Here is a 14,478-nt window from a genome sequence, read left to right as displayed (position 1 = left end):
TTCTCTTTGGTCGAGCTCTGCCAGATAGGACCCAGCTCGCTCTGCCATCGGCACCATCTTCTGCACTGTCAACACACTCGTATGCTAGCGCAGCCTCTCCGAGATATGAGTGCTTCACGGACCGTTGCCGACCGAGTGGATGCCCATTTGCTCGCGCCGTCAGGCATTGGCACTGAGTATCAGAGGCCCAGGAAGACCAAGGTTACCGGGGTGGCGGCTAGTCAGGTTCGCAACGAATATTCATGGTGGGGTGGGGTCGCCTCCTTCTCCATCGTGCAAGTCAACTACCTCAATCTCCTCGCCCTACTTGGGCACGGCCAGCGTCTAGGAATATGCTTTGTGGCTGTCTTTCTGCACGTCGCGCTCTTCCCATCCGTCCACAGTCATTTCGAGCAGGAAGTAGGCAACGGAAACAAACGCGACAACCCGGCGATGAAAAAAATGTGCAGGTCGAACACGATCGAGCTGTACTTGGCACAATAGTCCGTTCCATGGTAGACGCACAACGTTACCACATGTAGTATCGGTAGGGGTGTCACGATAGGCAGGGATGTTGACAGCGCGGTCATGAGAACAGGAGCAAGATGACCCAATTCAGCAACGAACAGCGTAATGACCCGGCCAACCTTGGTTTCCACCCAACAGCGAGTGCCTTCAGATCTTGGCCCACTACTAGTGATGATTATTGGGGAACTCTCGGGCAGGTTTGTGCTCGACAAGGGCCTTTAATTTTTCGCAGTGCTCAGTGTCTTCTTCGCCGACAGCCATCGCTTTCAATACCTTTGCCCAGAACACGGTCCGAAAGAACAGCGAGGAAATGATCGTCATGGTCAAACCTCATTGCCTGAAGGCGCTCATAAGATGAATATCATGTGAAGCGCCAATTCAACATCAATAGTGCCCATACTTCTTATCATTCCTCTTCACACATTTGATCCCAAGCCTCAGATATGCCTCGTCGAACGCAGAAGTTGGGCCTCCATCTCGCGGTAGATAAAGCTGACGTCTTCTTCGTACGAATTTACAACCAGATTAGTCAAATTGCGCCCTTGGGTCGGCCTTGCCGTGCAGTCATCGGCTCGCTTGGGTGTCATCCGAACACACGAGCGCATTGACGTTCTCGCTGCTGCTGCTACTGCGCCGCCGGGTCCTAGAGGCTGCTTTTCGAATGGCTTCATACGCTCAAGAACTACCCAGCCCGTTTCATCTGTGAACAAGCCCGCAAAATCCTTTTCACCTGCTGACAGCCCTCGCCACACCATGACTAACCGGTTTTGCTCGACGTATCGCCTCAGCACCAGCTTCAAATCTAGAAACGTAGGCCCAGCCTCAGGCAGCAACTTTGACATTGGGCATTGCAGTCGAAACTTGACGGCAAAGGTATGTTCCGGTCTGGCAACATCCGGATACGAGCAGCTCCGATGCGCCGACACACTCTTTCGGCAGCTTCCTCCCAGATGCCACAGCACCCACGCGTTCCACGCAGCGTCAATAGAGAGCTCGAAGTCAAATGGGATGACTCTAGTGTCTCTCAGCTCCACAGCCGTAGCATCGCCCTTTTGTCCTTCACCCAGCGCCGTTCTGCGTCCCGACACCGCTCCCAACGGCACTTCACTTACTTCATGCTCCTTGAAAACGCTGCCCACCCTCGAATACGCCGCATCCAGCCCGCTCGCCAGCATCTCCAGCTCTGTTCTGTCCGCATCGTCCAGTTCCAACTCCAAATCCGTGATGCCTTCCTCATCCTCCGCCAACAACAACGGATTGGCCACAGACCCAAGTGCTGCCGCCGTGGCCGCGGCACGAGGCGATTTGTGGGCATTTCCACCCCCTCTCTGGATCATTTTGGCCTGCAGCGCATCGCCCCACTTGAGATGATCTTCCACTTTCTCCCGGAGCCGTCGGTTCTCGCTCTCCGCTTCCTTTCGCGCTCTTAAGTGGCGGCGTGCGATGTGTCTCCAGGCTGGTACTGTACTAACGATTCTGCTGCTGCTAGAAGCAATTTTCTCCTGTCGTTTCTTTCTGGCAGCTGCAAGATGTTCCCGAGCCTGCTGCAGTTGAGCTCCAAGCTCCACGGACTCCACGCGCAACGCCAAAAGCTCACGACGCTCTCGGTCTCTGGTAGGGGTCGAGTGGCTGCGCTTCTTCGTGGCTTTGCTCGCAGAGGAGAGAGTGTCGGAAGCTGAAGCAGAGGGGAGGGGGTGAGCAGTGTTTGGGGGTGTAGGGGGCGAAGTCGCAGCTTCAATGGATCCCTGGGGCACTCGGAGTGACGCCAGGAAGGAGATGTCGTGGGACGCCATTGCGTATGTGAGAATTACTATTTTGGTCTGGAACACTACAGTAGTTCAAATAGATAGTACATAAAATAGTGCTTGTTGCCTCTGCCAATATTATACTATTGTAGTATTACCAGTACCCTTTCAGCAAGTCAAGGTTGTTGAAAGAGATCCACCTGTATGGAATGCTCTCGCCAACAGTACAGCGTTGTATACTGCTTGCTACACCGAAATTACGGTGGACTGGCGCTCGAGATACTCACATCGTGCAAACTACTTCTACAAATACAGTTTTTTTAAAGCTGGGTGCTGGGTGATTCCTACACTCCGTGAATAAGTTAAAGTTTGTTACAGCGGTAACGCTAATAAAAAGTCTGGCTGCTTGTACTATCAAATAAGAAGTCTGCTGCCTCATCATCAGACCCCTTTCGAAGGTGTCAGTTCTTACTGTTATGTATCACTCAATGAGCGGGTGCCTATCGCGGTACACGATGCGTACAGAAGAACAAAAACGAGCTACCATTTTCAAATCTCCTCGGTAAACCCCGTGTTTGCCTTGATTATCCGCCGACAGAGGTTGCTTGACTGGCGATAAACAGAGTGGCATACGGCCAACACAGCATTATGCTGGTCATATGCATATCACTGATAACCGGTCGACAGCTCGCAGCTTTGGGCATTGTCACAATTGCTAAGTAGTTAGCGTACAGTAAATGAAACTCGTTGCGTATAATGGTGGTTCTGTTTTCCTATCGCGTGTTAAGCACCAATGCCTGTCAACATGTTCTCGAGCAGAAGCTCTTTTGCTCCATTCGTGATCTCTTGACTGTTTTCTTGGATGACACTCTGAAGCATTTCCTCGAACTGCTTTGTAACAGGCTCTAGGTGGCTCAGATGCAATGGCACTTGCCGCATGCACACTTCTACAGTAGTTCCGAATCCTGTCGCCGATGGTCGTATAATGCTCCAACCTGTCTCCTCCGTTTGCATCCCTTTGCAGAGTCCTTCGCCTGTGAGAAGCGCCTTCCACACGAGAACTGTGCGCTTTTCTTCCTTAAATCGCCGCGTGACGATTCGTTCCTTTAGCGAGAGTTGTTTTCCTCCGTCAATGCACTTGGTGACATGAAACTTGGTTGCAATCGTGTTTTCTGGGTCTTGAATACCGGCATAGTCTTCTCGGTTTTCTTGTCGATGCACAAAATGTGAGAGCATCCAAATGGACTGGCAAGTGCAGTCGTAGCTGAATAACATGTGCTGCCTCCGAACGAACTGGATCGACACGCCATCACCAATTATCTTGGCAGTACGCTGAAAAGTTGTCGTTTCGACGGATCCCATGTCTAAGCGACAGGAGCTGAAGACCGAGTCTGTCTGGCTGTAGAGGACGTCAATGTCATGCACGTCCATGGCGTACAGTAAATCGTCTGTCGGCTCAAGAAACAAACTGCTCTGTGATTGTGCAGCGAGAAGCCTGGAAATCTTGAGGTGCTGGCGTACGACCATCTTCAGGTCGACAATAAGCGTGGCCTTCCCGGCGACAGCTTCTCGAAGCCATCTTTGATGTGCTTCAGAACCGAGTCGCTCTTTTAGTCCTTTCCTGGCAAGAGCGTTCCACACTGACCTTGCCGGGTCTTGCTTGTTCCCCTTTTCTTCAGCCTTCCTTGCTTGCTCCCGTTTCAAACTCTGCAGTAAGCGAGCGAGCTCCTTGTTCAGCGCTTCCTTTTCGCGTCGCTGACGCTCGCCATGCTGGATTTTGGGTGCCTTGGTTCTTCGAGCAGGTTTCCTGTTGTCCGGTTGGGCTTTGATTTCCGAGGCCTCGGACAGGATTAACTCGGTAGGAATCAACAAGTCTGTCGCGCTGAAGAACTCGAGCGATAATGGCGAACCAAACGTCATGGCCGTCACTTGCGTAAAAGGAGAATGACCTGATGTTGCTGGTTGAGATGAAGTTTACTCGCTGGCCAGGTCTTTCCATGCCAATAATCCAAGGGACAATTGTGAACCAGCTGAATGCCACAATTGACGCTGGTAACTATTCAACGACCATACATCGATCATCAGTGACATGCATGCACGTGGCAACCGGCAGACGGACATGAGAAGTCGTTAGCAGTAGAATTGCGGTTAAATGACATCAACGTACCTCACTGCGCAGCGAAGCGACATGCATGCACATGATCAGCGCCGTGCTGTGTTGTCAAGAGGTGAACCGCCTATAACGTCACGCCACTCAGTTTAAGCAACCTCTCCCAGCGCGTAATCGGCGGTTTTGGATCTAGAGGCGCCCATTCGCTGAAAAGGCCAGACACGGGTTGGGGCGCTTCATCATCAAGTTCTCCATTGCCGCCTCCGGCTTGTATGTGCATCTCCCCATCGATATCTCCTAGACCATGGCCCTGGTCCTAGCTGAGCCTTTTGTGTTGCTGCAGAGCCTCCGTCTCGGTGTAAAACCATGCAGGCCATTCGTGAGACCATCTACTCGTTCAAAGCTCGCTGGTTCGACACGCATGCCCAGTGCGTCCTTCAGATCTTGCAGTCGTAGAACTGCTCTTGATGACGGCTGACGGGTTCTTGGACTTGATTTACAGACTCAATCGTCAGTACAACGTGCGGTATTTCGTGGACACGCACAACGTCGAGATTTTCGACACCAAGACGAGTCGCCTGTTCCTCAAGAAGAGCGAGTGCCCCGCTACTCTCTCGGTCAAGGATTTCTTCCTGGGGTCCAAGGTGCTCATCTACGGCCGCCACTTTGAGTTGCAGGACTACCTGGACCCGTTCACCGCTGAGAAACTGGGACGACAACAGCAGAAGTCCGTCCTGGTGATCAAAGCTCGCATGGTCGACCATGTCGGTTCGGTGCTGGACTTTTTGTCCCATCAGCAGTTTGCGTTCTCGGCAGTCAAGATGATGTGTGTGGGCTTCCCACACGCGGAGAAGTTGCTCGAGCTGCAACGCGGGACTGCGGACTTTGAAGCGCGTGTTGACCAACTGGCGGGCGCCCCGGTTGTAGCTATGGAGCTCGTTCAAGAGAACTGCCTCGAAAAACTCAAGCAGGTAGTGAATAACTTGAGTGCTCGGTTTAATGCGCAGCCGGGTGAGTTCGAGAGCGCAGCATCGGTGTTGGAGGCACAACAACTGCGTAGCTTCTACTTCGAGACGCCTCACGCTCCCACCGCAACCTTTGAAAACTGTACGTGCTGTGTGGTACTTCCTCACGTGTTGAAAGAAGGGTTGGCTGGTGAAGTGATAGCTGCTATCCAGCGCGACGGGGGTGTCCGTATCACGGCCATGGAGCTCTTCATTCTGGATCGCACCACCGCTGCCGAGTTCCTCGAAGTCTACGAAGGCGTCGTGCCGCACTTCAACGAGTCCGTGGACCACCTCACCACCGGCCCCTGTCTTGCGCTGGAGCTGGTGGGGCAGCACACAAACGACGTCGTGACGCAGTTCCGCGCCAGTGCTGGCCCTTGGGACGTGGAGATGGCCAAAGAGCTCAAGCCACAAACACTCCGTGCCAAGTTCGGCCACGACCGCGTTCGTAACGCCGTGCACTGCACCGATCTCGCCGAAGACGGCGTCCTGGAGAGCCAATACTTCTTCGACATCCTCTCTCGACGCCAAGTCCGCAGCTAACCTCTTCGTGGCCAAGCCACTTTATCTTCTTCAGCACCAGCTCCTTTGCTAGTTACCATACTCTAAAAAAGACAATTGCAACACACACAACGCACTCAGAAGAAGGAAGTAAAAAGCAATCTGAGACTAAATGAACTGGAAGGCTAGGTAGGAGGTAGGTAGCTAGATCCATCTCCCTGGCTGTCGTGTGTCACCTAGTATCTGTACTTGGTGGAGTAGTCTTTGGGCGCGATAACGAGGCCGCGGCCCTTGCGCGCGCCGCGGTAGACGGTCTCAATGATGTCGACCATCTCGCTCTTGTTGTTGAAGGCCCAGTTGATCTTGTTGTTGTTGCCCGTGCCCAGGTCGATCATGACATGCTTGTTGCGGAAGAAGAACATGACGGTGCACGGGTCGTACAGCTCGTACATGGTGTTGAAGTCGGGCACCTCCGTGATGTCCACCACGTAGATGGCCGCGAAGTTCTTGACGTCCTCCGCCACGCCGCACAGCACCTCGTCCATCTGCATGCACGTCGAGTCGTGGTCGTGGCCGAAGCGGATCACCACCACGCGGTCGCCCTCGTTCAGGATGGCCTGGTCCACGGCCCAACCGCTCTCCAGGTGCGGCAGCAAGTACGACATGAATTGAGTAGTGGCTGCAAATTTCTGTAAATGACGGCGACATGTGTAGTGCCAGCCACGACGGATGTCACTAAAGTGGGGCATTGATTAACTCTCCATACCGCATATAATGATATTTTCCTGTAATCCTCATCTACATTGCTAGAAGTGTTTCACATACTTACATAGCTCTGAATATGGATATCATGACTGTCAGATAGTGTATATCAGTATATACGGGCGGGCGGAAGAGATGAGATGGCTTGGACCATCACTCTGCGGCTGCGCATTCTGGCGACCCTCACATACGAATATCCGCACTAACGGGCACGTAGGCGGCACTGCCTTCCGCACTCTCCGTCCGTGTATGTCCCTGGCAGCCATGGGGCTGCTCCCTGTTGCCCAGCGCAGACGTCCAAGCATTGTTCCTCTGCTGCGCGTGCTGCTCTCCCTCTCTATAGCTATAACGCTGCTCTCCGCCTCCGTCGTTGCAGTTGAAGTCGACACGTTGAAGACGCGCCCACACTGCGCCGACTTCCTGAGCCACTGCGCGTGGAACGCCAGCACGTCCTCGTGCGAGTTCCGCCGGTCCATCTCCTTCGTCTGCGGCCATCGCGAGGCCCCACAGCCAGTAGCGACGGTATCAACTGGGAGTACCTCGACATCATCTTTTGCCGGGGATGACGAAACTGAAGTACCAGCAGTCTCAGGTTTTACCTGCCACTGGGACGTGGCTGGAAATTTCCGTGTTGCTCCCGGGGTGGACGTCGCAGTAGAAGGGGATGACTGCCTGCTGCACATTGGATCAGGCCAGATGGTGCTGCTTGCCTCCAAGGCGAGCTTGCGTGCGTCGTCGCTCAGCATTGAAGCGTCGTTTGTGCACTTGGAGGTGCAGGCGCAGATCTCGGCGTCCTACAGCGGCGCGTTCCGGGATGGCCACGGCTTATTTACAGGCACAGATGTGTTTGGAGCGAGTCATGGAGGAGGCGGCGGACAGAGACTCATTGCCAATATGACGATGCTCACCCAGCAGACGACGAGAGGGTTTTTCGACGTGAGAGGAAGAACGGTGGACGTCGATCTGATTGAAAAGAAGGAGGCGCTGTTGAAGGAGAGTAGCGCCGGCTGGCAGTTGGCGGACTTGTGGGCGAAGGAAAAGGCGTTGATGGCAGATCCGACAGTGATGACGGGCTCTTCAGCGGTATCCGGCGGCCCAAGTGCGAGAATTGCACCATTTCTTCTTGGAAGTGGAAGTCGTGCGGTGATTGCAGGGAATGGAAGCAGTGATCATGTTGTCACAGTGGATGGAGGTGGCCGAATCCAGATTAGAGCCTCGAAAGATGTAGTGGTGATGGATAGTGCTTCTATCCAGGCCAACGGAGCGCCTGCGATCGATGGAGTGGGTGGTGGCTCAGGGGGTTCCGTGTATATCTCGGCTAATGCGCTATCGGTGAACGGAAAGGTTCAGGCTAAGGGTGGTGATGCCTTTTGTACGGATAACGCTGGAGACCGAGGAATCACGCACTGCTTTCCAGCTGGAGGAGGTGGCCGCGTGCAGATCACGTATATGTCAAGCCAACTAGACACGAACGCAATTGATACAACGGGTGGAACGCTGAAGTCTGATCAGGTGAAGGAATTGTTGACGAAGAGCAAGCGCTTTCGACATGTCCAGATATCAGCACTGGCGGGCGCGGCAGGTACGTACTATCAGGTCGTACAGCACTCAGACGGTGTCCACGAAGGGCAGCTACTAGTCGACAATAACATGCAGCGTTTGTGGGCCAATCGTGTACTCAACGACGACGGAGAAGCAATTGATACCGATGATATAGACACGGTTGTCGGCGGAGCAGTCACAAGTTTGTATATTGGCGATGACGTGGCTGGGAACATCGATGCATTGACAATTTCAGATGGCGCTGTGGTCGCAACTGGCTGTCTGAAACTCCCCGGGGGAGATCTGAAGGTGCTCAATGGCTCGTATCTCTTGGACGCGCTACTAGTGGGTCTGCCGCACCAGTTACCTGATTCAATCAGCGTCCACAGCAGCAGCAAACCACCCGTTTTGGAGATCCGCGTGCGGGACATGGTGATCTCCAGCGAATCGCAGATGATCATGCCCACTAGCGCGTTGCAACTCTCTGCTCGGTCTGTATCAATGGATGCGACTGCAGCACTAGAGTTTACGTGGAGCGCACAGATCATTACAAGCCAGAACATTCATCTTGATGCCAATGTGTCAAGTGCACTCGATCCTATCATCGTCACACCTGCGACGCCGATGACAACCACAGCGACGTCTTCTAAGACAACCACAAAGCTGTTTGACAACAAGATGCTAGCGCTTGTGAGTGGCGGGGATGTGTTCTTAGGTGGTGTAATCGCTGTTGGTGCCCTATCTGTATCGTCCGAGTTTTCGATCACTATTGACGGCCAACTCGAAACGCTAAACGCACCCAACATCAAGTCGACTTTCCGATCCTGTAAGGAGCAGCAGTGGGTATCACTTCGATCATTGAAGCAGGATATGGGAAAGGAGGATGGTCATGGCGGTTCTAACGAAGGATCTACAGTACCAAATATTCCTGCGGCATTGCCGATAATGAGCAACTTCACGTTAGTTCTGCACGCACGTGAGTCGATTTACGTCGGGGAATCAGAAGAGAAGAAGAAGCAACTGACTGATCAACTAAAGGGTCAGCTAGAGGAAGACGTCGAACTTCCTCCGCAGCCTGTCGGTCACGTCCGTGGTGGTGCTGTATTGTTGTGTGCGACTGATTATATCGAAATATCGCCTGGGTCCATTGTATCAGCGGATGGGATGGGAGAGCTGGCTAACCAGGGTCCTGGTATGGGGTCTTGTGCTGGTTCCATCGGCGGAGGTGCAGGATACGGTGGCCATGGAGCTGACTCGAGCGTGGTGACCAACACTGGCAATTACGCCTCCGGTGGTCTGCCTTACGGAACGCGATCAGGTACAGGTATGCTTGGTTCGGGCGGGGGTTGCGTGGATGGTGGAAATGGTGGAGGTATCGCCCTTCTTGGGGCCTCGGGTCTCGTGTTGAATGGCGAGATTCACTGCAATGGTGACGGTGGTGCGAGTGGTGCCGGAGGTGGATCAGGAGGCTTTTTGGGACTGTCGGTAGCTCTATATCTGCGCGGTCATGGACATATAAGTGCAGTCGGAGGTGGATCTGAATGCACCGATGCTGTCGAGAGTTTTGTGAGCGATACGAAGTGGCAGGAGCCCGCATTTCTTATTGGAAAGACCCAGGATAAAGCTGCTGATGAACAGGCAGAAGCGCAATCGCCGACGAGTTCTAAGGTCGTTCCCAGGCTTTGTGGAGGCGGTGGAGGCGGAGGCCGTCTGCAGCTCACGGGGTGCGAACTCAGTACATTCGACCGATGCACCAGAGGATTCGACGGTAACTACACTGTAGCGGGAGGATCTACCTCTTATAAACTGGTCAGTGGTGGAGACGACACGCCAGTGTTGCCAACACCCACTCCCGCGTCGACTGTGGCTCAAAAGTCTATCGTTCCGGCTGGCGCAAGCGGATCATTCTTCGGCTTTCCGTGTCCACCTGGTTCCGGTGGTCTTTTTTGCCGGCTGTGCCCGGTGGGGAAATATAAATCTGAGAGCAACAGCGCTGAATGTGTAATGTGTACCAACGCTCCATCGAACGCACACTACATTGGACTTGGTGCAAGTAGTGCGCGCTGTGATTGGGCTTGTGATCCTGGCTACTCAGGTTATTATTGCGTCTCTCCGATTGAGCAACTACTGGATGCGTGTGGTGGTGAGTTCGGGTTTGCTCTTGTGCTCATGAGCATCGTGGCCTTCTTTATTTTATTGGGGTATGCATGCCGCAACCGCAAGGAGCCATCATATACTCGCATGTATAATAGCCGAGGTTCCAAGGGTGAGCGTCAGCATTTGTTGTCTTCTGCTGTAGCGAATTCTCAACGAAGCTGGTTCGCTTCGCTGTTCCGCTGCTTCTACTGGCCCCGGGTCGGCTATCCGAAGCTTATGGAGCGTGATTTACCCGAGCACATGGCTCGACTCTACTTTGCTGGGTACAATGATCCGGACTCCCCGCTTAAACTCCGCACAACGGTGCCGCCATCGCTAAAAAAAGTCTTGTACGACGTTGAGTTTAAGAATCTGGCTGATCGGATTAATCGGGTGCTCGCTTGGCAACGGGGCCCATGCTCTAGTTGGGGGAAAATTGTGTACTTCTTGGTGGCACTTGTGTGCTATCCATTCGCATCAGAGGTGAAGCTGTTTCGTCGACACATCCGCGTTAACGAACTCAAGCGGATTGTCGCCAAGTACAACCACGCCTGTATGAAAGGCCCCCGTGCGCGTGGTTTGCTCAACGCTGTAAAGCTGGGCTATTGCGCTGATTATTCTCTTATCTATCTCGAACTACTGTACAAGGAAAGCTCGCAGTCTGTGTGCGTGCCTACGACCAAAATCGGGAAACCTTCGCTACCGCTTGTACTCCTATTTGCTGGCTGTGGAACCTATTTCTCTCCTTACTATTTGGACCCGAACGATCTGCTTGTACGCTCGATTCCACAATGCCCAGAACTGACAGCGTTTATTGATGAACCGTGGATTGAATTTGTTGCAGAGCTCAATGAGCTGTTACGTGTCGTACAGCGCGACGAAGCTTCATTAGTGGAATCTCTCATTCCTGTTGCTGTGTACCTGGAGAAGCAGCGTGCATTATCAGCGTTGGGAAGCAATTCAAGCAAGCTCGGCGGACTACGAATTTACCTTGGCAGGTTCTACGTTCAGGATGAGCTGGACATGGGTGAAGAATTCAAGCTCGGCCTTTTCCTTACTACCGCAGAGGATTCACTGGACAACGTTGGCAGCAACAGTAATCTCCAACAGCCCCACCAGCAAGCACCACCGTCTTCGAGCCGACACGGCTACGGTAGCCACTACTCCAAAGATACCAATTACTACAACATCAACGACGTGTACGGATACGGTCGCGGAGATTCTCTGGACTACCCGGGCCCCCGCCGCAGCAACGGCAGCTTTAATAATGCTGATGGCATGCTAAACGATATGGGCGGGTGGGGAACAGCTCTCACCAATAGCAACTCGTCGCGTGGTAGAAGCCGCAGTACCAATGGGCCAGGAAGTACCAATCCGTTACAAGACCCTGTGAGCAGTATTCGAGAAGAGGCTTTGCGCATTCGGTCGTCGAGCTCGCACGGAGATGGTCAAGGTGGTAATGGCCATTCTGGACGCGGTGGAGACCCAGACGATGTTCTAGTGCTTATGAGCTCTGGATCTACGAATAAGAAACGCCACAACAGTGCAGCACACCACACCTTTTACGAGGGGTGGCTTGGACCGGTGGACGCATCGCTTCCTGTACCAGGTGTGCTAATATGTGCCGACGAGCTGCGTGAACGCTTGGCGGATCGGGCACCACGCCAAATGTTGAAGTCATTCCTCCGCTTTCACTTACTGCCTCGAAACCTACCTCGCAGCAGCTCGCTAAACCTATCGTGGATGCTGAGCATTTCGCTGCTAACGCTGCTAATGGTGGATCTTGCCATCACTTTCGCCATCTTGGTGAACTTGAAGTGCGTGACCAACGGCGAGGTGGATCACGACTGCAGCGCTTCCATCATGGTACCGGTGTTGCTGGCGCCGCCTCTTGCTCTAGTCGTGTCGCCCATCATGGGCATTGTATCGCTGGCGCTCTCATCGTCGACATTCACGCGTCGCTTCTCGGTGTGGAACGCGCTTTCCATGATCAGCGTGGGAATCGCCATCTTGGCCTGCATCGCTCAGTCGAGTCGGCTCGTGGCGCCGTGGTTCGCTGGCCCGCTGCCTCTATTACCAGTGATCGCAATGGGCGTCAAAGCCGGTCAAGCCTACGTAGTGGAGCGCTACATTGCTTTCCAAGAGACCCAGAGGCGGCGTCGCGGCTGGCGCGGCATCATGAAGCGCCGGCTGTCGGACGCCAGTATCCCCACCGAGTCGCCCTAGTAAGTATGCTTCCCTGCAGAGTTTGTTTTCTGCCAGTTTTGCCAGCGATGGACTGAACCTTGGCTTTGTCATTCCACGCAGCTCGTCGCCTGCGCCCGGCCGAGCTGAGTTCCGGCTCACCTCGACACCGCCGACCAGGGACGACCAGGGTGTCAACCGCTACGGGGGCTACACCTGAAACGAGTGCTCAAGAAATAAACAAGTTCCTCGGAAATGAATATAAATGCGAATATGATCTAGCGTGAAGCTGCCCCAGCTCACGCGATTGCTTGCTTGACGGTCAGAGCAATTCGAACATGTCACAAAGGAAAGGATGGCAAAGCTCGCACTAAAACGATGCTGCTATTCAACGCTGCAAACGAAGATGCCCCGAGCCTGCTATGTTGTTGATATGCACCAGCGAACTCGTACAGCGACAGCGGCATGAGCCGGGCATGAGGTCTTCATGCTGCTGCTTGGAGCGATCCCTCTAATAACAGTGGTAGGTTAGTCTGCAGCCAGCGGTCACGTCAGGTCCGATAGCTCACTCATTCTCTCTTTTGCCGAATCCTCAGCACATCACTCAGTCGGAGCAAGATGCACGTGCAATTCGACACAGAGCCCAGCACCGGACAAAGGGGCGCCTACATCGCCATCCCCCACACGCCGTACACCTGGCGAGGATTCATCGACCGCTGCGAGCGCTCACTACACCGCACCAACCGAAGTCAGTACGCTCGAGACGAAAACCACCACGAGAAGTGGTTCGTCACGAACCGAGCGCACGTCCGCGAGTGCCTCGCGGAGTTTCTAGGGACGTTTGTCATGATCTGCTTCGGCATGGGCGTGAACAACCAAGTCGAGCTGTCCGACGACAGCAACGGCACGTGGCTCAGCATCAACATCGCGTGGGGGATTGGCGTCCTCATGGGCGTCTACTGCTCGGAAGGAGTGAGTGGTGCGCATCTAAACTCCGCTGTCACGCTGGCGCACGCCGTGTACGGCCGTCTGCCGTGGTGGAAGCTGCCAGGCTATTGGGTCTCGCAATTAGCGGGCGCGTTCGTGGGCGCTGCCGCCATCTACCTGCTCAACTACCAGGAGATCCTCAAGGTTGATCCGAACAAGGAAACTACGCAGTCCAACTTTGCCACGTACCCGAGCGCCGACATCAGCAACATCACGGCCTTTTACACCGAAGCTTTGGCTGCAGGAATGCTCCTGTTGTGCATCTACGCCATCACGGACCAGAACAACCGCTCGCCCGGTACAATTGGCACGCCGTTTGCATTTGCGCTCATGATTATGGCTCTCGGCATGAGTTTCGGCATGAACACGGGCTACGCGATGAACCCCGCGCGTGACTTTGGCCCTCGATTGTTAACGTACGCGGTGGGCTATGGGTCGAAGGTGTGGACGGCTGACAGCTACTACTTCTGGATTCCTATCTGCGGTCCTCTCGTGGGCGGAGTGATTGGTGCTGGCATCTACAGGCTCCTGGTCCAGGTGCAGCATCCGCACGAACCAACACTGTGTACTGTTAGTTGATGCTGATCCTAAACACAGCGACAATTACATCCACACTGCTCGAGTCGCTTGTCAGCGGAAACAGCGGAAATATTTTATATTCATTTCTTGTTGATCGCCCATGATGCGGCGTCGAGGTGAGAAGTAGCTACACTCTACCGGGAGACCGACCTCGACTTAAGAAGAAACAATGTCAACCCGATACAACACCAGGCTCGCTCGATCGCCACCAATGGCGACTCACCATTACCGAGATCATACTCAGCCGAATCCTGTGAAGTAGACGATCATATCCTCAGTTTCAAAGTGATAAGATTGATTGCCGGGTTGTCACCACGAACTGGTGACTCACCAGTTCTCCTCTCCTCGTCGACCCTCAGCTTCTTCAAAGCTTGCCGGCGCAGCATTTCGGAGAGTCACTCCCATCGCTCGCGACAAT

At 53.9% G+C, this 14,478-nt stretch overlaps 4 protein-coding genes across 4 annotated transcripts; 2 read left to right on the top strand and 2 right to left on the bottom strand.

The window, feature by feature from the left end:
* Positions 1-944: 944 nt before the first annotated feature.
* KRP23_12089 (uncharacterized protein) lies at positions 945-2,300 on the bottom strand (the record flags this gene model as incomplete). Its single annotated transcript, XM_067882680.1, has 1 exon — positions 945-2,300. One exon carries the CDS (start codon positions 2,298-2,300, stop codon positions 945-947), a length of 1,356 nt encoding a protein of 451 aa, XP_067739697.1.
* A 2,428-nt stretch (positions 2,301-4,728) lies between these two features.
* Positions 4,729-5,912, top strand: KRP23_12088 (Nucleoside diphosphate kinase 7; the record flags this gene model as incomplete). Its single annotated transcript, XM_067882679.1, has 2 exons — positions 4,729-4,790; positions 4,865-5,912. 2 exons carry the CDS (start codon positions 4,729-4,731, stop codon positions 5,910-5,912), a joined length of 1,110 nt encoding a protein of 369 aa, XP_067739696.1.
* Positions 5,913-6,106: 194 nt separating this feature from the next.
* On the bottom strand, positions 6,107-6,535 carry KRP23_12087 (Thioredoxin-like protein YLS8; the record flags this gene model as incomplete). Its single annotated transcript, XM_067882678.1, has 1 exon — positions 6,107-6,535. One exon carries the CDS (start codon positions 6,533-6,535, stop codon positions 6,107-6,109), a length of 429 nt encoding a protein of 142 aa, XP_067739695.1.
* A 346-nt stretch (positions 6,536-6,881) lies between these two features.
* Positions 6,882-12,714, top strand: KRP23_12086 (uncharacterized protein; the record flags this gene model as incomplete). The annotated part of the gene is made up of 2 exons (XM_067882677.1): positions 6,882-12,535; positions 12,618-12,714. 2 exons carry the CDS (start codon positions 6,882-6,884, stop codon positions 12,712-12,714), a joined length of 5,751 nt encoding a protein of 1,916 aa, XP_067739694.1.
* Between the last annotated feature and the right edge of the window lie 1,764 nt (positions 12,715-14,478).

Source organism: Phytophthora ramorum, assembly GCF_020800215.1.
Source record: "Phytophthora ramorum isolate Pr-102 chromosome Unknown Phyram_PR-102_s0014, whole genome shotgun sequence".
NCBI classification, from domain to species: domain Eukaryota; phylum Oomycota; class Peronosporomycetes; order Peronosporales; family Peronosporaceae; genus Phytophthora; species Phytophthora ramorum.
This window is presented reverse-complemented; position numbering and strand designations above follow the sequence as displayed.